This window comes from Coenobita brevimanus, chromosome 87 (genome assembly GCF_032717465.1).
Source record: "Coenobita brevimanus isolate Jiangsu-jjx chromosome 87, ASM3271746v2, whole genome shotgun sequence".
Lineage (NCBI taxonomy): Eukaryota > Metazoa > Arthropoda > Malacostraca > Decapoda > Coenobitidae > Coenobita > Coenobita brevimanus.
In genome coordinates, this window is record NC_137040.1 from 22,493,635 (window position 1) to 22,520,413 (window position 26,779).

General features: G+C 40.6%; 1 protein-coding gene across 1 annotated transcript in view; it reads right to left on the reverse strand.

The window, feature by feature from the left end:
* Positions 1-11,297: 11,297 nt before the first annotated feature.
* Positions 11,298-26,779, reverse strand: part of LOC145411007 (MOXD1 homolog 2-like) — a 51,559-nt gene continuing 36,077 nt past the window's right edge. The window contains exons 6-10 of the mRNA XM_080281065.1: positions 25,586-25,705; positions 21,253-21,419; positions 20,028-20,221; positions 13,967-14,135; positions 11,298-12,024 (exon numbers count right to left, since the gene is read on the reverse strand). Coding sequence (XP_080137191.1) covers positions 11,434-12,024; positions 13,967-14,135; positions 20,028-20,221; positions 21,253-21,419; positions 25,586-25,705 — 1,241 coding nt within the window. The 3' untranslated portion in view covers positions 11,298-11,433. The remainder of the gene's footprint in view (positions 12,025-13,966; positions 14,136-20,027; positions 20,222-21,252; positions 21,420-25,585; positions 25,706-26,779) is intronic.

Below are 26,779 nucleotides of genomic sequence, written 5' to 3' on the forward strand. Positions count from 1 at the left end.
TAGCCAGCATAAAATGAAAAATACGAACGTCATCGGGCTGAAGTGACTGAATATATAAACCACAAAAATTTCAGAACGTCAGGAAACTTTCCCTTCACTCTCAAAAACGGGAAAAAAATAAAAAAGAAAAAGAAGAGTTTGACTAGAGCCTGGAGGATTTTTGGGGAGGGAGTCTTGGGAATTGAATCTTCGAACCAAACGTGTTATTTTGTCTCGAACACCATCAGAATTGTAGCAAAAAAATAAAAACAAAGAATGAAAGAAAGAAAGAAAGAAATGGAAAAACACACCTAGGCTTTTTGAACACCTGAAGCTGGGGTGGTAGGTGAAAGAAGTTCTACAATTGTTTCCTTATATGCGAATCATTAAGCTGAATAAGGAAAGCTTGTAATAATCTTGGATGATGTTTCTTAACTGTCTAAATTTTGAATAGGAATTTACCCATGACTAACCTGTTCTATGTTCCCTTGTTACTAGAGTTAAAACTAAATTCCTTTTTATACTGCATGTGTATATTAGAGGTGAAGTTTTTTGGTTAGTCGTGTACAGGTGAGTTTTCCGAAAAATTATATGGAACCCAAATTAATATATCTTTCTTTTACACCATCTAAGAAAGGTTATTTATTTGTGTTATTCTTCACCAAAATACAATAAATTTTGATCTTTTGAGTTAATTACATAAAAGGAGGGGTATATGGTCAGGTGAACGAAAATGCATGATCTCTATAACGTGGTTGCATGAAATTCGATGCGCCCAGGTAATGAGGTAGAGATGAGTCTCCTTGGTTACTAGTTAGATCGACCCTTTCTGTTTTCTTGGTTTTCGTTTTCGCCTTTATAAAATTCCAGGTGTTTTCTCTTCTTTCTTATTTATGTATATATATATTTTTTTTTTCACAAAGCTGTCGTCTCCCTTACATTTTTTTTTTTTTTTTTACCTACCTACCTTTTTCTTGTTCCCCGTTTTCTTGGCTGTCCTTTTCGTTGTTATTTAGTTTTTTCCTATGTATTTTTTCTAAGTTCTTCTCTCCCCTATATTCTTTTTCTTTTTTTTTTTTCTTACCTACCTACCTCTTGTTCCTCGCTTCCTTTCCTTGGTTGCCTTCCTTCTCTTTGTGTTGGACTTAATTTTCTTTCTTTTTCATGCATTAGTTCTCTCTCTCTCTCTCTCTCTCTCTCTCTCTCTCTCTCTCTCTCTCTCTCTCTCAATATGCAACATAACGAAATATTATATATATATATATATATATATATATATATATATATATATATATATATATATATATATATATATATATAATATTGAGAGAAAGATCTTCCCAAAATCTAACGAATACATAAGGGAAAAATTGAAACTATCTGAAATACAGAGTAGTATAGATAGGAGTTTGTATTTCGCCAGTTGTAATTTTTCTCCAGACGGAACTGGGAAAATATTTGTTTCTCTGTACATGACGAAGATGGGACACGTTTGGGCATTATATATATTTGCTGACTGCATTTTGTTGTATGGGATGCAGGCTAACCATACGTAAAAACCACAGGCGTTCCATTAATGGCATTCGAACATTGGGGATATGCACTCCACTCCACGATTTCGGTAAGGAAGCTCCCTAACACTTGTATCTAAGCCATTTATTTTGCTTATTACACCTTGCCGTCCACTTTTGTGTTACTTAAATCACTCTGATATCATCATACTGAGCATAAATAGAGTAAAAAAAAATTATACTAACCAGCCGAATCCAAAATAAATCGCTAAGGAAGAGATGTTAGGGAGCTACCAATTCTCGTCGGCTAAGGAGACATCCAAGCACCTCCTCCTCACTGATTTATTTCTTCCAAACCACACATTAACATATCTTTTTTGCCTCTTAAATCTTTTTCATCTCGACCTATAATGCATGAATAGCACACAAGAGAGATCAGATCCATAAATAAATCGCTAAGAAAGAGGTGTTCAGAAGCTTCCTTACCTGACGAAAATACTTAATCTTTGGTGGTTGGAAGAATTAAAAATAAAATCCGCCTTTGGTTAAAAAAAAAAAGATAAAAATATAACACACACACACACACACACACACACACACACACACACACACACACACACACACACACACACACACACACACACACACACACACACACTGGGAAGGAGAATAAAACACAGATTCTGAAAAAATAACCATATTGATGATGGCTATGTAGGCCCTATACAAATTTACACTCACAATTATAAAATGCACACAGGGTCATGTTTAGATGCTCCGTTTTGGTCAACACGAGAGAGAGAGAGAGAGAGAGAGAGAGAGAGAGAGAGAGAGAGAGAGAGAGAGAGAGAGATTAGTATTCAGCGAAATGTCATCAAATCCTGCTCTCATTTATACGCTTTATTAATCCAATTCTTTCTTTCATTTTTTTTTTTCATTCCTCAGCTACTGCATCATCCCACTTTACAATTAAGCAAAGTATTTCAATGGAGGTCCAAGTCGGGCTTAAACTGTTGTCTTCTAAATATACAACCTTTCCGTATATTAGTACATTTTTATTTCTCAGAATCATTCGTCACAAATTTCCAGTCTCACTCTCGCCTCATTGAAACTTCGGAAACTAAGCTTCATCCTGTTAAGCTTTATCCGCTTAAGCTTTTTCCTGTACAGATGAATCCTGTTAATTTTCGCCTTTAAGCTCTTTAAATATCGCTCTGGAATTATTTAAGTACTAATTTTGTCCCATTAATCCTATAAATACAGCCGATTTTTATGCTGTATTCTTATTGTATTCTTATTCAATTTCTGTTTCGAGATGCAAGGTCTAGCTATAGCCTTCATTATGCCTTTTATTACCAGAGGCCTGTCCTAAGCTGAATAAAATCGTCTGGTAATAATAATAACACTAAAATTACGTCATTGTATGGGAGGGGTTCACTTTTCTCCCTGTAATTATTTTTTGTGAATCCATTGAACCCCTTGACAACGGGTGACGTAATATTTAGTTTATTTTCTCGCACAAGACGATTTTATTCAACTTTGAAATAGGGTCTTGTACTAAAGGGATTTATTCCGGCTATATCTAACCCACACACACAAAAAAAAAAGCTAAATAATATCGTCAGAATATAACAAAAATTAACCAGATTTCTTGGGGCTTCATGAGTTAATAATCAAGAATGCGTGAATCTCCAAGTAAGTGAATGGCATATGGATATTGGTTAAGAAAACGAAACTCAAAAACGACAGTAGTTAATATCCAAATGAAAAAAGCGAGTATTTGTATTGGAGTGTAGTTTACAGATTTAATATAAATAGCAGTGCAAACCTTCAGACTTGATCACAGGGATGAGAATGGGTGAGAAAGATAATTGAAAACAGAGTACATCTTAAGGTCTGATTGCAAAGAATGAGGAACAGATTAAAAGTTATTCGTAAGTAAATGAATCACTTTCATTAACTGTGTAAAAGCGGGAATATTTTCAACTTTTGATTGTTTTTCACTTAGTTCCTTAACCAAATTTGATTATAAAATTAAAATCTATCATATTTTACTTACGAGAAGTGATAATAACTTTGAATGAGAAAGGGAACAAGATGACCATAGGAATTCTGAAATATAATCAAAGAATGACACATAAATTCTAAAACATGACTTAAAATTTCCATACAGAATTTCAAGGTTATTGCATAAATTCCATCGTGACTTAAAAACCATCTTATAAATTTTTCAGGAGAATGTAGTAATGTCAAGGGCAAGTCTAGAAGTAATTTGTTACATAGTCAGCAAAAAGATATATATCGTTCTTGTCTCGTTTAGCATAATGGATAAGGATTAACGAGAGACTGCACTTTGTCATATATCAGTAACCGTGAATTATTCTTTGTTATAACACTCCTTTAATATTTAAGTAAACAGTTTCTTATAATTTCCAAACATAGTCGAAACATATGGAGAAACATCACTTGGATTCCGAAGACTTATTTACGATATCAAAGTTTAGTTCCAGTGAATTTCAAAACTAGCTGAAACAGCTGAAGAAAATTGCTAAGATTCAGTTATTTCGAGACTGCAGTTAACAGTGTTCAGTTTGGTCAATATACAAGTCCTGAAACATTCTTAAAAATTGCGGTGGTAATTCTGAAACTCAAGAACGCTGCCTCAAGTTCAGAAATGCGTCTGGAAATCGCCGAGCCTCTTCTGAAATTCAACTTTGGATCCTCTCAGTCTTATGGTTCCTTGGGGGCTCGTAACGTAGTCTATTGTTAGATTTACGAGCTCACTTATTTCGTTCTTTATTATTCTTTGCTCTCTATTTTTCCTTCTCCTTTACGGTCAGAAATCTCTATTATTTCTTGTTCTTTTTGTGTCTGCTTCTCCTCTCTGTTCAAGATTTTTTCGTGAAGGTCTTTTGTTTTGTGCTTTTTTTTTTTAATTCGTGTTCATAATTTTATTGTTTTTTTTTTAACCTAATTTTCCGTTCTGTATAATTCCTGCGCATTTATTTTTTTTCTGTGAAGATCTGTTTTCTGTGCTTTCTCTTCCTTGCTCTTTAATCCGTTGCTGGAGTTACAAGCTCTTACATCGCTGTTTACCGTCCTTCCTTGTTTTCTGTCTATTTCTGTCCTTTCCGTGAAGCTCAAGTATTTCTCGGTAATTTTCCTATCTCTCTTTCGCTTCGCTTCTCCTTACAACTTTTCGTGAAGATACACTGTTATCATGCTACGTCTATTTCTGTTTCTCTACTTGCTTCAGCTCTGTGCAACCTTCTGTGTCTTATATGTCACTAAGTATATGCATTCTCTGTTTTTTTTTTTCTCTCATAGTAAAAACTCCCTCCCTTTCTCTCTTTCTCTGATCTTTTATACATTACCAAATAGTCACATCTTTCTCACTCTCTCTCTCAATATTTTCTTCAGATTTATATTTTGATATTTATTTTTCTAAGCATTCCCTCTGTTTCTCTCATAATCTCTCTCTTTCTGTCTTCGTTTCTGTACCCCCTCCCTCTCTCTGTCTCTCTCCATTTCTGTATTTTCTTTTAAAGTCCAAACTCTCTCTCCATCACCATTCCTTTTTTTTCCTCGAGGGACTTAAATTGTCAGCATAACAATACACTCCTCTATCTCCCTCCCTCTCTCTCTGTCTCTCTCCCTGTCTTTACTTCTCTCTCTCTCTAACTCTACCTCCCCTCCATCGCACTCTTATGAAGTGTGTTTTGCTGAGTACATTTTTTTTTTTTACCTTTTTTGCTATTTTTTAAATCTAAACAGGACGCTACGAGTTGTCAGTCTACAAGGAGTTCTTCTATCACATTAGCGCGTGTTTTGAAAATGTCCACACAAAAACAAGAGCCAGCATCCGGAGTCACACACGAACGCACGATCCTAACTTATCGTAACTAAGATAATTTTTTAATTTAGGAAAAACTTAGGATAGATTTCTGAGCCCTCTTTCTCAAGTCCCTCCTACAGAAGCAAATTAAGTTACGGGGAGAATATTATAGATTATTTTTCTCCACAAAGATAACAAGGAAAAGAGAGGGTAGGTTTTTTTTCTTTCCCGTTCCTCCTGCCTCAAAAAATTATTAGTTACAGGACGAACTAGGTTATACTTGTTCTTCCAGGAGGGACAAGGAAAGGAGAGTTACCTAATCTTCCCCTATCTTTTGTTAATCCTGCAGAAAAGATCATACCATGTAACATTTGCCTTCCAGGAAAGACAAGGAAATTAGAGTCACATGAATCTTCCCCTAATCCTGGAATAAAAAAATCAAGTTACATTTCTCCCTGCAGGAAAGACAAGAAAAGAGGAGTTAACAGATCCTCCCCTGTGTCTTTTGTCCTTCCTACGAAAAAAATGAGTTACGACAGGAATTGATCGTAAGTCTGTTTTGTGAATCCGGATCCAGCCGAGGGAGAACGAGGCGGCGTGACTGAGAGGAGGCTAGTTGTGTGTGTGTGTGTGTGTGTGTGTGTGTGTGTGTGTGTGTGTGTGTGTGTGTGTGTGTGTGTGTGTGTGTGTGTTATGGATATGTGTATGCGGGGAAGTGAATCATGAAATTAAATGCCGTAATGTGATGCATGCATGTATATAGGTATTTGCGTGCATGTATAACCTGTGTGTGTGTGTGTGTGTGTGTGTGTGTGATATAGGGATACAAGTCTGTCTTTTAAGGATGTATATTCCTGTCTGTTTTAAGGGAGTGTCTTAAAAAGGGGAGTCGGTGTGTGTGTGTCTAGGATCTTGGAAGCTCTCAACTTGTTTTTTTTTAAGTTTTATTGTTGTGACTAAAAAGAGGCACATGGTCCTGTCAGGTGAGAGGAGGCGGGCTTGAGGGTCTGTCGTGGCTGTTGCTGTCTGTCTCTCTTCCCCCCATTTGATTCTGTCCCCTTCTCTCTACCCCTTTCTTTCTACCCCATCCCATTTAGGTCACTCTCTGTGCTGCATCCCATCTGTCTCTTTCTCTGTCTTCCTATTTCCTTCTATCTCTTTCTCTCCCTCCCCATTTCTTTCTGTCCCTTTCTGTTCCATTTCTCTGTCTCTTTCTTTGTCTCCCTTTCTATCTAGTTCTGACCTTATTTTTCTCATATTTTCTTCCCCCTGCCTTTCTTCGCTCCTTCTTAGTCAGATCTGTCTTGAACTTTACATATCATTTTCGTCATTTTTCCTTTATCACCTCTACGTATTATTTTTTAAACATCTTGACTTATTTGCTCTTCTTCTATCTCTTTCTGTCCCTCTGCTAGCGTTAGATGACTTATTTATTTATTTAAGAGTTAATATCCGCCCTTTTTATTTATTTTATTATTTTTTTGCTGGGGTATACGTAATATCCCTTCTTTCTCCTACCCTCCATGTTTCCTTTATTTCCTGCCATCTTCCTGTTTATTTTGACATTATTTATTCTTTCCTTTATTCCATACTCTGAATTCCTTATTGGTCGCTTTATTCATTATCTCTATTCTGTTCTCCCCTCCCTTCCCATTTCTCCTTTATTCATCTCATTTTCTATGCCTGTTTTCCTATTTTCCTTTCATTATTTTTATTAACTTTTTCTACATTACCTCATTTTTCCCTCTTTCCCTCAATTTATTTTATATCATTTTCTAAGCCTGTCTGTCATTCCCCCTCCTATTTCTTTTGTCCGCTGTCTTGATATTCCCTTAATTTTCATGTTTTTCCCTATTTTCCTGCTAATTTATTTCCTTTTCTAAACCTGTTTCTCATTCCTCTCTGCTATTCCATTTGATTCCCCTCATTACAGCTCCTCATATCTATCCTATTTTCGATTTTTCTCCGTTTTCCTATCTTTCCATCTCTACCTTATCGCCCATTTTCCCTCTTAATACATAACTATCGCCACCCTTTCCTCTACATTAAACCCTAACGCTGCTGTTGATGATTTTTTTTATTTAAGGTAACGTACCGTAAGATTTTGTCCACTAAAAAGGAAAAAAAAAAATCCTGGCAGTCGAAAGCTCAGTAAACTATCTTGACTGATCATTTCTCTGCAATTGTTACTTCGAGACATTATCTTTAGCCTGACATCAGAAAATGTTGTTCAATCGAGAGAGACCCTACCAGTCGCAGAATTAAGCAGTAATCTCATAGCATCAAAAGTCAGCTAACAAAACAAAGGAAAAGGAAAGAATAGTGAGGGGGGGAAAAAATTAAAGTACATTGCAGACAACAAAAGCCAAAAAAAAAAAAAAAAAGTTAGGATCATGAGGAATATAAGTAAAAAAAAAAATATTGACAGCAAGAAAAACAAAAACAAAATTATTGATAGGAACAAGAGCAAGAAAAAAAGGAAGAAGTTAGGATCAAGAGAAATGTATGTGAAAAATAATAGGAAAAAAGATCTCGTAGTAGACAGGAGTGGGATTCTTAGACATATATACGATCAGATCCCTTTCGTAACTCATTCATTATCACAGGAAAGACAAGAGGAGAGGAGACTCATTCATATTTCTCTTCCTCTTCCAGGAGAGAGAGAAAAAAAGGAATTACGAGGAAAAACCTTGAAGCTTTTTTTATACAGGAAGGAAAACGAAAGGCAATAGAGTATCTCCCGATGTCTCTAGTTCCTCCTACAAAATAGAGCTATGAGAGGGATTTGATCGTGATCGTAAATTTGTTCAAGAATACCACCCCTGGAATGAAAATCAGACAGCGTAGTGATGTGATTAGGATTTTAAAAAGAATAATAACTAGTGATCAGTTCGCACGGTCAAAGGAATTTTAGTGTTTCATCCCATCTAACTCCAGACGATTTTATTCAGCTGAGAGTGAGTCATGGGAGCTTCACTTCAGACAGCAGTATTTTTCTAGATTGAAGAATTAAACGAAAAAAAAAAAATCATGAAGTGGTAAATGTAGCCAGTGGGGGAAAGAATGATAAAAAATATTGGGGAAAATGACAGGGGTTGAGAGTATGATATAGTTATTGAGAGGGGTATGGCAAAAACAATAGCTTGTCTGAGAGTATACGTATAAAATAAAATGAAACTAATTATACAGCCAAAAAATGTATATATCAGTTTTAAGCGACGGGTAATGAAAGATAGATAAGAGGAATTGATAGACATAGCCAAAAAATGACAAGAATGAAAAACAGATAGAAAAATGATCTTGTGTAATATCTAAAGGTATTTGTTATTATTAGAGGCAGTCAGTCCACAGCCACAACAGACCCAATCAGCCGCTGAAAGTGATTCCTTAACGCTTGGGTACAGACGAAAAAAAATCCCTAATCACAGAAACCAACTATGTCTTAGATAGCCTTCCTAATATTTATATATATATATATTTATATTTATATCATTACTATTAGTATTTATTACTATTTATTATTTACCTTCATTAACGCTAAGAGTTATGGACTGAGTCGGGGAATAACGAACGAAAATGGACACGATAAATGGGAATAACTGTCAAGGAAGAAGAGTAAGATTTGGTCAAGGAAGAAGGGTAATATTTTGCCTGTTGACTGCACGAGGGTCAGTGAGGCAGACAGAATCCCACCCGTCCCATCAAACAGGGGAAGGGGAAGGGGGACAAACTGAGGCCACCAGACTGACCGGCATGAAGAAATAAAAAAAGGGGGAAGTCACTCAGAGTCGGGTTTTAAATGCCTTAAAATCTAATGCACCAAACTATGTGGGAAAAAATATCAGCATAGAGAAATTATACAGAAACAATATATATACCAACTCCATATCAACAAAGGCAAATGTGTATAATATATATTCACTTCTGGCAGCAGACATACGCTAATATATATATATAAAAACACCTGCCACTCTTAATTAACATAGCACACACGGATTCCTGTTCAGCTTCACATTACTAAATAGATCTATGCATGTATATACTGTCATCATTTGTGTGTGTGTGTGTGTGTGTGTGTGTGTGTGTGTGTGTGTGTGTGTGTGTGTGTGTGTGTGTGTGTGTGTGTGTGTGTGTGTAGGAAAAAAATGGTGAACTCTCCGTGTATGTATGTTAGATATATATATAAAAAAATCAAGCCACGCATTAGCACAAGGAACACATTGTTATTCATTTATTAAACACGTGGTTCTACTTAACAAAATATTATCTGCAAACTGTTCACCACGAGCACACGCCACAACCTAGGCAAGAAGATCAACGCTATATCAGCCGTGTTCTTTAATTAACTCTAAATCACCATCATCAACACGTTATTAGTACAAATTAACCCTTTCAGTCCCCCTGCAATTATGCGAATCAATTTGCTGGGGACTTGCAGGTTGTTTTTAATTCATGAGTTTGCTCCTAAAAGCTAAAGACACTGATGCACATTCATGAGTTACTTGTTAGAAGCGGTAAATGTACAAAAAATGAGGCACTGTTTTAATGTTAGCGACTTCGAGGGAGTTGTGAGGCTCTGTTAGGGAGACTGGCAAAGGGAGAGGGGAGACTGGAGGAAGGGAGAGACTGGAGAGATGGAGGAAGGGAGGGAGACACTGGAGAGATGGAAGGAGGGAGGGAGAGATGGATGAAGGGAGGGAGAGACTGGAGAGATGAAAGGAAGGGAAGGCATGAAAGGTTACGAGGGAAGGAAATGGACATATGGAGGAAGGGAAAGGTGGATGGAGGAAGGTAAGGAAGGGCTAAAGGGATGGAAGGAGAGAAGAAAGGGTTGAAGGAAGGGAAGGAGAGATTGAGTTGGGGAGAGGAGAGGATGGAGGAAGGGAGGGAGAAGGTCGAGGCATGGAGGATGGGAAAAAAAAGATGTTGGTAGAGGAAGAATTGAAGGGATGGAGAGGTACGGGAAAGGGTAGGTTGGAGGGAAGAAGGATAAGGCTGAAGGAAGGGGAAAAAGTTGGAGGGAGGGATAGAGGAATGGAGGGAGGAAAGGAGGATTGGGAGGGGAGGGAAAGGGAGGTTGGAGGGATAAAACAAAAGAAGCAGGTGTCAGGAGTTGGTGGAAAGAATAGAATTGGCTCTGAAATCAAACTTTTAAAATAGATTTCTAATGTATCTCACCTCCTGTCACTTACTAGCACTTGACCTTCCAGAGTCCCTCATTTTCTCACTTATTTTCCAGTATTAAATTTTTTAGAATCTCTCAATAATTTCAGGGATTATTTTCCATTTCTTTTCATTTGCCTTAACTTCCAGAATATTTTACTCCCTCTCATTTGCATTTTTCAGTACGTAAACTCCACTTTCCCCTCCCTTCATCTCCGTCTATCTCCCCTCTTCCCTCTCCCCTCTCCTCTTGTCTTTCCTCATTAACTCATACGCACGCACACACAGACACGGCACAGTAGCGAAGTACAAAAAAAAATCAATCATATTTAATGGTACAATCCTCACACTCTCTCTTAAGGCAGGCCGACGGTAGGTGGAGATGAGACGAACAGACAAACAAACAAACATACGCAATACGAATAACAGATTGCGGGGTTAGAGCGTCCGTGAGCGTATTTATTTTATTTATTTATTTATTTAGTGTGAGTTTTGGATGACAGATTTTTTTTCTTAGGTCGACAGGTTCATTTTCTATCGCATATGCTTCAATTTTCCGTTTTCCAATTTTTTTGCAGTTATCTTTCATTTTCATCCTATATTTTGCTGACATCTTTTTTTTTTCAGACATTTGGTTGCACTGCTTAAAATTTTTGTCGAGTTTGTATGTGTGGTTCTTACCTGACTTCACCTTTGTTATCATTTTCTTGAAGGCAGTGCTTTTCTTTACACTTTTGTTTTGGGTTTATTTTTTTGATCTGCCTTTATTTATTTTTGCTTTACATAAATTGTTCAGACAATTTATTTTCCTGAGCACTTGACCTCTCACGGCGCATGAGTCTTGCTACCTCTCTTTCTTCCCCACTCTACCGGGCAAAATGAAACAAGGACCTTAGACAGAACTACAGGGTCTCTTTCCTTTTTTTATATTCTTTCCTTCCCCCTTCACCCTTCCGTCAACCACACCGCGCATGCGCACACAAGCAACGTCCATAGCAGCGTGGAGGCCGATGGAGTGGGCGGGTTGGGGGTTCCGGCAGTCGAGTCACTTTCGCCACTTCGGTTTTTGGAGGCCGTGCGACCCCTCCCGGCCATTTCCTTCTCCAGGTCCTTCTCCATCTCCTGAAACTCCTCCTGAAGGTCCGGATCATCGGTGTCCTGCGAGGCCGAGTTGTCGCCGGGGACGAAACCGCCTTCGAAGCGCTCCTCGACCACCGGCATGAAGACGTCAATGTGGCCGGAAGGATCGACGTCGATTCGCTGGATGGGCCTGGAATTGGTCTGGTCATCGAACATCACCTCCTCCTCGTCCTCTTCTTCCTCTCCTTCCTCCTCCTCCTCCTCTGGGTGGCTGCCTCCATCTTCCCCTCCTCCTTCAGGCTGTCCTTCTCCTTCCTCCCCATCCTCCTTCGACCTGTTCCTCGCCCTGTTCTTGTTCTTTCGCCTCTTGTTCTTCCCCCTCCGTCGTCGACACACGCTCTCGGGTTTCCAGGCTTCTGTCACGTTGGGGTATTCGTAATCCATCTTCTCCACGTCCTGAAGATGAGAGAGAGGGAGATAATGAGAGAGAGGTGAGGGTTGATAATGGGAATGTGTGAGAGAGTGGGGAATAGAGATATAGCTGAGATAGGTGATATAATGAGAGAGAGAGAGAGAGAGAGAGAGAGAGAGAGAGAGAGAGAGAGAGAGATGCATAGTAATGTCAGAAGTACTAACAGCTTAACATAGTCGATAGTACATTAACATCAAAGACAATTCAGCTATATTAAAAGCCGATTAACTCAGTGTATCATTAAACCCATCCCCATAAGGATGTCATATATTATTTATTTTTGCCTCAGCCATAGTTTTATATCTCGAAAAATCACTACCACAAGTACCACCACCACAACCACCCCACCACTGCGACTCCTGCCTTCTCCCTCTCCCTTATATCCATTCCATTTTTTTCCCCACACACATTTTCCTCAAACTTCATCACCGTCACTACTCTCTCTCTCTCTCTCTCTCTCTCTCTCTCTCTCTCCGTCCAGTTTTCATTTAATAACTCATATATGTGTTCCAGAATACCACAACTTTCTCCATTCGACTGGTACTAAAAAACGAGGGAACTAGACAATCAGCTTTAAAGGTGCACTGGAACTGATACCTGCAGGCTCAGAACGTCATTATTATTTTTGTTTTTGCTACTGAATATCCAAACACCCCCCCCCCTCTCTCTCTCTCTCTCTCTCTCTCTCTCTCTCTCTCTCTCTCTCTCTCTCTCTCTCTTTCTCTCTCACAGACCTCGAGGAAAGGACTGCTGAAGGCTATATCTAACCCTTCGTATCTGAAAGTCAAGATTGAGTAGTCGGGAAAGAACGGGAAAGAAACGGGAAACAGGTCATTGAAGCAGACAAGGCTAGCAATGGCGCAAAAAATAAAAAAATAAATAGGTAAAAGCCCTCCAAAAATGCCAAAATGACATTCTTGGACTGAAAGAATTAGTAGGTAATTTTTAGTTGATGTGGAATAAATACCTAAAAATAAATAAATAAATAAAAATAAATAAAACAGTGCTGCCTATCACCAAGATATGACCACTTCACCCCATAACGCAAATTTTCCTTTATTCTTTTCACCTCTTTTATTTATTCATTTATTTCTTTATCTAGGTAGAGGCTTTAAACTAGAGAGGCTTAGATATTCCCAGCCCTTCCCTGCTAAACAACTTTCTTATGGGATGAATGAAAGTTAGTTTGGCTGTAGCGAGAATTAACTAACATGCGCCTCTTATTTCAAGGTAGTTTTGTGAATTCTCAACCTGCTCCTCTCTCCCCTACTTCCGTCCCGCCTTCAGCCACTACCAAACTTTGCCTTCCCCTCTCCTCCTTCATTACCCACAGCTACAATTAGGGACCTGCGTGTAACATCGACTATTGCAGGTCGTATTCAAATGGAAGACTGGTATATCCCAAAACTGATCTCCATATGGTCCTCTCTCTCTCTCTCTCTCTCTCTCTCTCTCTCTCTCTCTCTCTCTCTCTCTCTCTCTCTCTCTCTCTCTCTCTCTCTCTCTCTCTCTCTTCCATTCCTACAACTTTTTTTTTCTTCCAACATAAACACTATTGCCAGAAATTCAGCAGAGCATCCAGAATAATAATCTTCCCTTCCTTGAGGCAAATTTTTTTCCACGGAATATTTAACGTAACTTTAAATTTTTACTTCATTGTCCGAGAGAGAGAGAGAGAGAGAGAGAGAGAGAGAGAGAGAATCTTGGGAAATAATAATAAAAAAACAGAACTCCCATTAATCAGAAACTTCTCAAATCTCCTAAAAAAGTCGGAAATGAAAAGACTTCCTTCTCTTTAATCACACACACACACACACACACACACACACACACACACACACACACACACCTGTACTTGATCCACCTTACTACAAACCCCGCCAGTAATCCAACCTTCCCCCCTCCCCACAAACCCCGTCAACCCACCGAGATGAGACTCCTGCCCCTCCTCCAGCACATGGGGTTGAAGGTGCCGGTGTGGGTGGTGTGCTGGAAGTAGTCGAAGTGCTGGGTCCAGTTGTAGTTAGTCAGACGCCACTCCAAGGTCTTGCCGGCGAGGTCTATGGGGCGGCGGATCTTGATGGGGTTGGAGTTGCTGTGGGGTTGGAGGGGAGAAAGAGTGGGGTTAGATGGGCTTGAGAGAGAGAGAGAGAGAGAGAGAGAGAGGTTGGAGGGGAGAAAGAGTGGGGTTAGATGGGCTTGAGAGAGAGAGAGAGAGAGAGAGAGAGAGAGAGAGAGAGAGAGAGGGAGGGAGGGAGGGAGGGAGAGAGAGAGCTGTGGTGATGAATGTGAAAGGAGAAAGTTTTGGTTTTGTGTGTGTGTGTGTGTGTGTGTGTGTGTGTGTGTGTTATATCGTGTTTTAATGTTCGTGTTCGTATATACATATTTGTTTTAAATCAATGAGTCAAAAATAAGAGAAAATATAAGAGAGAAAAAGAGAATGAAATCAAACACGACCGACGCCACTTCCAATGATTAAAGCAAAATTTTTATATCATTAATGAAATAGAGAAAAATAAAACAATAAACGAAAGTGAGAAAGTGAGAAAGTGAATTTGTCTTTGTGAAAGTGAGGGAGAAAGTGAGATAGTGAATTTGTGTTTGTGAAAGTGGGGGAGCAATAGTCTTGTGTGGGCGAGGCGTTGATTGGAGAGGGTGAGTGAGTTTAGGGAGGGGGAAAATGGAGGGGGATAAAGTGGAAGGGTTGGCGAAGGGGTGTGGCGTGGAATAAGGTATGAGTTAAGGGGAGAGAGAGAGAGAGAGAGAGAGAGAGAGACTATAATAAAATGTCATGGTAAGAGAAAATATGCCTAAAAGATAAAACAGTTGTTGTTGTTGTTGAAAAGTTTGGAGGGAGAGAGAGAGAGAGAGAGAGAGAGAGAATCCATATCAAATAATGAAATCGAAAAATACAAAAACAAGAAAAAACAAGAAAAAAATCAAGAAAAAAGAAAGAAATAACTAAGCAAAGAACTAAATATATAAAAAATAACAGTGAATAACAAAACCTTAACCCCTTCAGTGCGGTTATATATTTTCCCTTAATTCCTGCCATTCCCTTATTTATTTTGGGGGGTCATCGTACTGGAAAGGTCCCTCAGATTTATTAACTCAGTGTGGTCTCCCAAATCCTTCATAAAAATCAGAGAAGAATCGTCTAGAGAGCAAGAATGAACGAAGGATGGCCTCATCTTAGTAAAGGAGGATAGATAAAGGATGGAATAAAATCAATAAATCGAGTAATCCTTTTCAGTAAATAAGGAAGATGAATAAACTCGCCTGGCCGTAGCAAAAATAATATATACTTCAGCGGTCATCGTACTGAAAGGCGTAAATAGAACTGTAATATCTTTTCAGCCGAATTTACGAAAAAGCAAAAAAAAAAATTACAGATAAAAAACTGCTGCAAACCTCGTATATATTTTTTTCTGTAAAATTACGTAATACAGAAATCGACATACTCAAAGGCATAAATTTAACTCTTTAATTTTCATCTTCATAAAAGTTACAAAAAACAAAAAAGGACGAAAAAATAAGCTACAGAGGTGGTGGTGGCTCAATCGGTAGAGAGGTGGCTTGTAGTCTTACCGGACCCAGGTTCAAATCCCGCTGGGGCAGGGAACAGTTTAAGGATTTGAATGTCATAAAAATCAGACTTTACTGATCTACCAGAAGACCCGCCGACATGTCGTAAAAATACCCCCGCTAATACCAATACACCAGTCCTGTATGAGACAGCCCTAGCATGTATTCATTATGGACGGTGGGTATTAGCGCCGAAGTGGTGACATGTAGAGGTGTGTGGTACGTAGGAGGGCTACTGGGCCTTGAAAGCAGGCTGTGAAGCCTATGCCCAGAGTCGGACACACAATATATATATATATATATATATATATATATATATATATATATATATATATATATATATATATATATATATATATATATACAAATTTTGTCTTTAAACCTGTTTCACTTTTCTTATTTTTCTTTATGTTTTCAATTTTCTTGTTTTTTTTTTTATTCCCCCAGATTATTATACTGAAATAACAGGAACACTGCATCATTTCTTCGTTAAAAATACTGAAACACACACACACACACACACACACACACACACACACACACACACACACACACACACACAAACCATTCAAGCATATACACACAGAACAATACAAACTACTCTCTCTCTCTCTCTCTCTCTCTCTCTCTCTCTCTCTCTCTCTCTCTCTCTCTCTCTCTCTCCCTCTCCCTCTCTCAGCCACCACACTGTCCCCTTAAAAAAAAAATCGAAAAAAAAAAAAACACCCCAAGCTTCGTTAGCAAGCGGAAATGTGAGCCAGGGAGGTAATGGCCTGTGTTTGAACGTGTTTGTGTGTGTTTGTGTTTTAAAGTTGAGTTGTGTATCATTCACGTTTTTTATATATATTTGTTTTTTCGTTTGGTTTCTGCTGTTTGGGGGCCGCTGCGATTGTTTGTTTGTGTTTGCAGGTGGTGTGTGAGTACGTGTAGGGGTGGGGAGGAGTGTGTGTGTGTGTGTGTGTGTGTGTGTGTGTGTGTGTGTGTGTGTGTGTGTGTGTGTGTGTGTGTGTGTGTGAGGGGGATACTGATATATTTATTTATGCATGTATTTATTTGTGTGTGTGTGTGTGTGTGTGTGTGTGTGTGTGTGTGTGTGTGTGTGTGTGTGTGTGTGTGTGTGTGTGTGTGTGTGTGTGTGTGTGTGTGACTATTATCAGGTTCGTAAGACACCGGGTATATAAGACAAACGTGAGCCTTGTTCTTGTTATCGTTGTTGTTGTTGTTATTGTTGCTGTTGTTGCTTTCTTGTTGTTGTTGTTGTTGTTGTTGAGAACTTTGAAATATACCTTCACTGCACTCAAACCATTAACTCTGTACTGCCCATTTTCACAGAGTATATTATCATGTCCCTCTCTCTCTCTCTCTCTCTCTCTCTCTCTCTCTCTCTCTCTCTCTCTCTCTCTCTCTCTCTCTCTCTCTCTCTCTCTCACACACACACACACACACACACACACACACACACACACACACACACACACACACACACACCAAAATTCCTGTTCAGTCCACCCATTTCACTGTCTATGCCTTTTTTTTTTTTTTTTTAGCCTTCCCTCATACTTTCACTCCTGACAAAATTCTTGATATAAACCTTCACTGCATTCAAGTCACCTATTCTACAACGCCCATTTTTCCAGGGTGTATTTTCCTGCCTCAGTCCCACCGCCCACCGAATTTCCAGACCATCTCGCCTATTCCTTTGCTCACCACGCCCATTTCTTGACTCCCTCCCCATTGACGGGATCATGGGACGACGCAGGTAACTTTTTAAAGATACTGTATGTAGTCTTGTAAGGTGTGTGTGTGTGTGTGTGTGTGTGTGTGTGTGTGTGTGTGTGTGTGTGTGTGTGTGTGTGTGTGTGTGTGTGTGTGTGTGTGTGTGTTGTATTAGTGTCATGTTGGATTCTTCGTTTTGAATTCGATTCTCGGTCTTTCCATCTTCCGTTTTGCCCAAGGGTGTCATTCTCGGGTGAGGACATACTGATAATTTACAACTAATTCATTACTTCCTGTTCGTGAACAGATTGAAGAAGTTTTATTTTGTCTTCGGTAGTGTCCTCTCTCAAAGAAAAAGTGAAACAGGAGTTGGCATGACCGCAGAGTTATATATTGATGGTCAGGAAGTTACCCTGTGATTATTAACTCCCTTCACCTGCCTGGAATGCGTCTTCATATAAGCAGTGCACATTCAGGAAGCCAGGCTCTATTAGAAAATGTTTACAAGAAGGTCCAGCCTGGTCGAGGTGTCAGTTTTGGTGGCAGTCGACTCAGCACTTAATCACGTACGTTTGCTTATTCTTGAATCGCGAAGGGGAAGGCGGTCTCCATTTACGAGGATAATTTTTTGGAGTACGTGTCAATAGTAGAATATATCTGGCCTTTCTGCAGCACTGTTAACTTCTATGTCGTGGGATGCAAGCTGACCATATCTATTAGCCAGGTGTTCCGTAAACGTACCTACAGTATTTGGGGCATCCCTTCTCCACTGCAATTTAACCCACTGAACACGCGGATGTACTTTATAGTTTATTCCGACTACAGCAAGTCGATTTTCTTCAACTTTGACGAAACCCACCTAAGTCAAGGGATTAAGAAGTTTGAAATTTAAGCATATGGACAGTCTGTCTAAGCAAGATGTTCAGTAGACCAAAAGAGATGCAAAGGCAAATCAAATACTGAAGTCCATACTCCCCTCCTGGCCCTATTTCTCTGTTGGATTCACTGAGGAATAATGTGATGAAGCGGACGGAGGAGCATATTATCATTCGCCTGTTGGTGGTAATAAGCAACTCTCCCCGCTATTTCTTTTTTAAGCATTGATTGGATCCAGCAGTGAGAAGGAGACGGGGAAGGGGAATCGATTTTTTAACATGGCTTGTACTCTAGATGTTGCATGGAGCCCAGACGCATCCCGCTGTAGTTGTAAAGTTTCAAGACTCTCTGGGCTTCGACCTGGCCGGGCATGAAAGACAGAGAACGGACATCCAGAGAGACGAACAGACAGACAGGCGGACACGCAAGCAGACTGGTGTTAGCTTGACATTTATTGATTTTCATTCTAAAACTGCATCGATTATGATTTTTGCTTTTCGTGCCAAATATTTGCTTTATGTTGTGTCAGTATGTTGATTTTCTTGCCAGATATTAAAGATAACCACTTAATCATTTTTATAATTCAATATTTTTCTTGCCAAATATTTATCCTGCACTTAACACTCATTTTCATTATAGTGATATTAGTTACAAAATTTTGCATCGACATCGATTAATGATACTAATCCGCGTGCCAAATATTCAACCAACATTTGCTTACTCGTACGTGCCAAATATTCACTCCACATTACTTACTTATACGTGCCAAATATTCACTTTACATCGCTGACTCATGCGTGCCAAATATTCACTCATCACTGCTCATACATGCTAAACATTCACACAACATCATTAACTCATACTTGCCAAATATTCAGTTAGTATCACTCACTCATACTAAAGACTCACTCATCACTTACTCATATGTGGCAAATATTCGTTCAACATCACCTACATTGATTTACCTGCCAAATAGTCACCTTCCATCCCTCCGGCTCCCCATATCGATCACCGTATCATGTATTCGCCGTGTTGCCTGCCTGATACCCCTGCTCTCGTGACTGTTAAACACCTTCATCTCCCGCCCGTACACGCACCGCCCTTCCCTCTGTCCAATAATCGTCAAAATCAATGACTTCCTAATTTCGTAAGTCAGATCCTGGTAACTTTCGTGTCTTGCTCGTAATTCCACTTCCCTTGACACGTAAGAGAGTGGACTTAATATTCTTATTTTTTCTTTTCGTAAGATTTTTTGCTTATTATTGTCTAGGTTTCGTGTCCTGATATTACGTAATTTTCTCGCCCACGATTCGATTGACCCTTGCACGACGGAAAGTGGTGCTGGAGAGGGACTCCTTCAAGTGGAGGCACTGATAGATTCCGGTGGCTCCGCTACCCTGGTTTATAAACGTCCCTTGACTCGCTCCCTCTTCCCCGAAAGGAGGAAGGGAACGTGGAGGGGGGGGGGATTTAGGCTGCAGTCCACCGGGTACACATCCAGATAAGCATGGAACCATAAGAAGAAAAACGACACTAGTGGAAAGTTTTGCTATGGCGGGTAACTAAAATCGTGTACCGTTAGTCGTAGTAATATCAAAACGTCAGCCGTTGCTTTGAGGTTACACGATGTAGGTACTAAACCTTGGACGACAGAAGGTTTCCATGTGATGAGCTAACCACAGTACATACGTTTTTTGTGTCATAACTCCTGCTTCCCGTTTATAAAGTGATGATGATGAAGATGATGATGATGATGATGATGATGATGATGGATACATATTTTTTTCGTCTCCTCTCTCTAAGTACTCACGCGGCCAGTTCCTCAATGCCCAGGGAGTGTAGTACAGTGTTGAGGGAGGGTTTGGAGTGGCAGAGGGAGAGGTCAACCCTTGGCCAGTAGAATAAGAAGCTCAGACACATCTCATCCCGGGTCTTGAAGCCTCCCAGGGTGATGGTGGAGCGCTCCCAGCTGTTGTACGTGCACTCCCCGATGAGGTGGTCGCCCTGAGGAGCACAGAGCAAGGCAGGAGACATTAGACTGAGTTAGATATGGTTCCTTGATTGGGCTGGGTTTCTAGGTAGGATGTGGTTACTGGAAGAGTGGGTTGTTTGGCTATGTTTGGTTACTTGTTTTGGGGTTGCTAGGTTGTGTTTGGTTACTAGATTAGGTTGGGTTACTAGGCCAGACTGGGTTACTAGGCTAGGTTTGGTTACTTAGCTAGGTTTGGGTACTAGGCTAGACTGGGTTACAATAGTGGTCTTGTTTTCATTTGAAGGAACTGGGTCACTAATAAAAAGTTAACTCTGTCTTTCCGTCTATCTGTCTATCTACCTATCAGTTTATCTACTCGCAGGCAAAGCGGTGCGAGGCGTGTGGAGGGCTCTATACTCCTGATAGCTGACATCTAATATACTACAGCACTAGCCGTGTGTGTGTGTGTGTGTGTGTGTGTGTGTGTGTGTGTGTGTGTGTGTGTGTGTGTGTGTGTGTTTTGGGCAGCCGAAACTACACATTCAAATCGCACCAAAACTGGCACAAAAATCGCAAACAATTCGCTGATGTGAAAAAGCTTGGTCCCATCACGATTGAAAAACTTTTACTATATTTAATGAGCGATCACATTTTGACCAAAAAACTCAGCTCCCGGCGCCCGGCATAGGGTCTCCGTAGAATTTATTGCCCATAGCTACACCTAAAATATACTGTAGCAGCGCGAGAGCCCTCCGCAGGAGCAAGTGCGAGGGGCCCGAAGGGCCCACGAGCACCTGTCATGACTATTGTCCATCACTATGGTCTCTACCTTTGTCTACCTGTCTGTATAATGAATCTGTCTTTCTACCAGTCTGTCTGCCTATCTATCTGTCTATCAACTCACTGGTAAAACGGTGCGAGGCGTGTGGAGAGCTTTGTAGCTGAAGTCATACTTGTCCATTGCGATCAGCTCTGTCTCTGTCTACCTGTCTTTATTATGAATCCATCTTTCTACCTGTCTGTCTACCCCTCTATCTATCTATCTGTCTATCTATCTACTCACTGGCAAAACGGTGCGAGGCGTGTGGAGAGCTCTATACTCCTGGTAGTTGAAGTCATAGTTGTTGTCCATCGCGATTGGCTCCATCTCTCTGCCCTTCCTTATGTGTCGCACCCTCACCCTCCGACCCAGCAGGTGTGTGTGCAAGATGACCGCGAAGACGTTGATACCTGGGGGAGAAAGTGTGAGATAATGAGAGAGAGAGAGAGAGGATGGGGGGACAGACAGACACAGACAGACAGACAAATATACAGTATATACTGAGTAGTGAACAATTTAAATGGAAGATCACAGCTAACACAATGATGCCATGGGAGAGATGGAGAGTGAGAAAGTGAGAAAGCGTGGGACTGAGAGCGATGGAGTATGTGGGAGATGGTGGAGAGAGAGATTATAGGAGTGAGAGAGAGAGAGGATTACAGAGCTGGAATTACGAGGGAGGATAAATGAGAAAGAGAGAGAGAGAGAGAGAGAGAGAGAGAGAGAGGAGGGGGGGGGAAATAACCGACAATACAGTACTAATCATATATTAACATTTTTTGTGATACAGTATTCCTTTGGCTAAATAAATGCGTTGCTTATTATTCAGAACGTTATTTAAGTGTGGCAGGAACAGAGGATAATATATATATATATATATATATATATATATATATATATATATATATATATATATATATATATATATATATATATATATAACAAAATAAAAGGGCAACATGAAAGCGGAAAAAGAAGAAAAGGAAAGAAAACTTAAAAGGGAAGAGTTTGGCAGATGAAATGGAAAAAATAGAGGCAATGAGAGAGAAAAAGTGAGTGTCAGAGAAAGAGAGAGAGAGAGTGGAAGGGTGTCTTTCTTAATTTGTCACTAGCTTTTTTTTTCTGCAGAGGAGGATGTATGATCTCTCTCTCTCTCTCTCTCTCTCTCTCTCTCTCTCTCTCTCTCTCTCTCTCCATCATTCTTCCTCCCTCATTCCTCTCTTTCTATACTTTCCTTATTCCTTCCTCAGCTTCCCCTTTCCTCTTTCTTTCCCCCTTATTTTTCCTCCGTCTCTCGCCCTTCCTAGCTCTTTTCTCCCTTCTATCCCTTCCTCCAGCTGTCTCCTTGCTTTCTCCCTTTTCCTTCGGTCCGCTTTTCCCCCACAACTCTCCCTTCCACTCACATTTCCTCCCTTTCCTCCCTTTATTTCCTCCCTTTCCTCCCTTCCCTTCCCCCAGCTTACCTTCATTTCCCTACTCCCCCCTTTCTAATGACACTCAGCCCTTTTCCATTATCTAATTAGTACTCTCTCTCTCTCTCTCTCTCTCTCTCTCTCTCTCTCTCTCTCTCTCTCTCTCTCTCTCTCTCTCTCTCTCTCTCTCTCTCTCTCTCTCTCTCTCTCTCTCTCTCTCTCTCTTCTGTTACGCTGTTCCTCCTTTCCTCCTCCCCTCACACTGTTTCTTAAAACATCCATCCATTTCTGAACCAGTGTTCCCCTTCCCCTCTCCCTTGTCTCCCTCCTCTACTCTCCCTTCCTCTCTCTGTCTTCTCCCTTCTCCCCTCCCTTCTCTCAAACCCACCCTGTTCTTCACTACTCTCCTTACTTTTCCCTAATCGTCTTCGTTTCTCTCTCCTTACTTCCCCTCTCCTTATACTTTCACCTTCTCTCCACCCACGCCTCTCGAAACACGCCCTTTCATCCTTCCCTCCCCTATCCCCTTCCCTCTTTTTTCCACCCATCCCTTCACACCCTCTCCTCTACTCTTTACCCTCTTCCTCCCTCCCCTCCCCTCCCCTCCCCTCCCCAGCACGTGATAGGGAGGGGAATTGAATTAGGTGTGTTACTACCGTCGCCTCTACATCTCTCAACAAATGACGCCCATGTGAGAGAGGGCGTGAGAGGCATATATTCTCTCTCTCTCTCTCTCTCTCTCTCTCTCTCTCTCTCTCTCTCTCTCTCTCTCTCTCTCTCTCTCTCTCTCTCTCTCTCTCACGTACATACATATATACATACACATACAAACTCATTTACTCATGCGTGGACACACACACACACACACACACACACACACACACACACACACACACACACACACACACACACACACACACACACACACACACACACACCATCGCCCAGAACAATACCCTTGTTTTGCTCAACCAATTTGCTCCTCTCTCTCTCACACATACACACGCACACAAATACACACAAACGCACACACTTACATACACAAACAACCCTACGCACACGGAGGTATTCGCACACAGGCGTTCACAACACACTTAGCTGGAGATGGATGGGTAGATTGGTAGACAGACGTGGAGGTAGGTAGGTAGGTAATTCGGTTGGTAGGTTGACTGGTTGGTTGGTCGATAGGTAGGTAGGTCGGTAGGTAGGTAGGTAGGTAGGTAGGTAGGTGGGGTGAATGGATGGTTGGTAAGTGGGAAGGCTGGCAGGTAGGTACGTAGGTAGGCAGGTAATTGGGTAGGTAAGTAGGGAGGTAGGTAGATAGGTACGTAGGTAGGTAGGCTAGTAAACATGTGTAGCTAATGCAAGTAAATCAAAAACAGACTGATTAAATGATTGATAAATTCATAAGTAGGTTAACAAGTAGATAGACTAACATTTTTAAAGAGAGAGAGAGGCATGATTGCGTGTTCGATTGATGGATAAATAATAGATACATACATACATACATACAAATTGCCTACACATTCATACATATTACATCAGTGAACACATACATGCAGTTTCATATGTACACATACCATTACATTACATAAACATACACACACTCACAAACACACGTGTGCATATATAAATACACACCTGCCTACAGACTTTGGCAATTAATTCTCTGTCTGTCTGTCTCTGTCTGTCTGTCTGTCTGTCTGTCTCTCTCTCTCTCTCTCTCTCTCTCTCTCTCTCTCTCTCTCTCTCTCTCTCTCTCTCTCTCTCTCTCTCTCTCATCAGTAATTGATCTGTTTCCGTTTTCTCTCCTTTTTGCCAGTCTCCCATTTAAGTTCTCATTTCCCATTAAAACAGTATTCCATCGGTTTATTTCTTATACAATAGATAGGTAAGTAGGTTAGAGAGGATGACAGACAGGCGGGTAATGAAGGTGAATAGATAGACTGATAAGGATAGATAAAAATATTGATACAGGTAGATATAGATACTTGGGTAAACAGATATATATTTAGTCAGAGATGTAAGAGATGTTAAATAATGACCACGATTTGTCATTAAATTAACCAGTCTTAATAATGAACTTAAAAGGCTTGAATGGGGAGCAGTTTGTTTATATGCAGAAAGAAAAGGAAAAAATAAAAGTCAGGACTCTGCAAAACATGTTCCATCCAAAGAAAATAAAGCAAAGTAAAGCAAAACTCTAGATATTCGTGGTCATAAGAGTATTTGAAAGCCTGGCAGTAATAAAGCAATGGGAGAAATAGATTGCAGAATATTGTTGCAAAGTTTTACCTCTTCTAACTTGGCCTAAAGCTGCCATCTCCCCATCTTGAATACTGAGTGGGAACAAGATTTTAATATGCCAAAATATGATGCAAGTCACGAAGAAGTGCTGTGGAAAGGATTTAGAGCCGAGTGGTCTCTTATTCCCCCACTGAGTTACGTGAAATAAGTTGCAGAAGGACGAAATTCTGCATCAAGTTAATTTTCTCCATCACCTGCCAATTATAATCTGTTAATAGGTAAGATTTTTGTTAATTGGAAAGTTTATTTATATTTTACAATCCTGTCTTCACTATGGGGGATCTCCAGAGTTGTAATACAATCGTTTAGCATCAACCAGAAAAATATTTACATCATCACAGGGAAAAAATAAATAAACACAAACTCTCCAGGGACGCAGGTATGGAGAGTGAGAGGCTGAGAGAGTCTACTTGAACTGGAGAAGCTTAGTTAGGTGAGTTTGGGAGGCCTTGTGTTATCAAAGGATTTTTTCTGTGTCAAGAGTAATATTATGGGAGGCTTCAGAGTTGTGTTGAGGGCCTGATCTCTCTCTCTCTCTCTCTCTCTCTCTCTCTCTCTCTCTCTTATCGGTGCAGATAGGTAAAGTTAGGTAGATAGATTGATAGACATAAACATTGAAGATGGGGAGGTAACTTAGGCAGGCAAACAGATGGACTGACACACAATTATATATGTAAAGAATTTGATAATAATGGATATCAAACTATTTTAGCACATAAGGAGACACCAAAAATGTGGTGTATATTTAACTTGGACAAAAGCATGTTAAGAGACAAGCAGATAACAAGAAATATAAGCATTAATAGACTGTGTGTGTGTGTGTGTGTGTGTGTGTGTGTGTGTGTGTACGTACTCACCTGACGGGGGGAATGCCGCTGATGTACACTCGGCCACGCAATGTCCCTCGCTCAGCACGGTCTTCTGGCGGGGCGGGATGAGGTGCTTCCAGTTTGGGTCCAGCCCCACGCTCAGCACCCCTGGGGAGGTAAGGGAGGAGACGTTAGTGGAGGGCATAGGGGGAAATAGGGGGGTGCTGGAGGGGAGCTGAATTTTTGAGAGTAATAGGGGAGAGGAGTGGTTGGTGGGAATGCAAGGGAGGGAAGGGGTCAGGGTAGGGTAGGGTAGATTAAGGTAAAGTAGGGTAGATTAGGGTAGGATAGAGCGGTTGCTAGATAGAGGTGATTAGTGTGGGAAGTTAGTGGGGGGCTCGGCGGGGGGTAGGAGAAGGGTGTGGGAGGAGGGGTACTGATAAGGAGTGAGGAATATATATGGGAGAATGATACTTGTTTTAATTCTTTCATTGCTTGGAACAATTTTCAGCTACATAACATACGTCTCGTTTTAGCCACGTTTTAATTTCCAAATATTAGAGAGAGAGAGAGAGAGAGAGAGAGAGAGAGAGAAACGACAGAACATATCGGAGCGAAAGGGTGATCATTATCAGGAGGGAGGAGAGAAGAGCAATAAAAATGAGAGGAAGAAGAAGGGAGAGGCTGGAAATAGAAGAGGGGAGAAGAGAATGAAAGGAGGGGAAGGGGAGAACTATTAAAAAACATGAGATAAAAGAGAGATGGGACTAAACGTGAAGGAACGGTAGGAAGATTGTTGAGCCTACGGGAATGACTCAGATAAATAATAAAAAAGTAGATGAAGTGAAATGAAGTGAGGAGAGGGAAGGGGAGATGAAGTGAGGGGAGGGGAGGGAAGGGAAGATGAAGTGAGGGGAGGGGAGGGAAGGGAAGATGAAGTGAGGGGAGGGGAGGGAAGGGAAGATGAAGTGAGGGGAGGGGAGGGAAGGGAAGATGAAGTGAGGGGAGGGGAGGGAAGGGGAGATGAAGTGAGGGGAGGGGAGGGAAGGGAAGATGAAGTGAGGGGAGGGGAGGGAAGGGAAGATGAAGTGAGGGAAGGAGAGGGAAGTGGGATTAAAAATGAAGGGGGAAGAAAAGGGAAAGGTCTGAAATAGGGGACCGACAAAAATAAAGGGATGGGGAGAGGGAAGGGGTTAAATCTGAGGGGAAGAAGAGGGAAGGGGTTTGAAAAAGTGGGGAAGA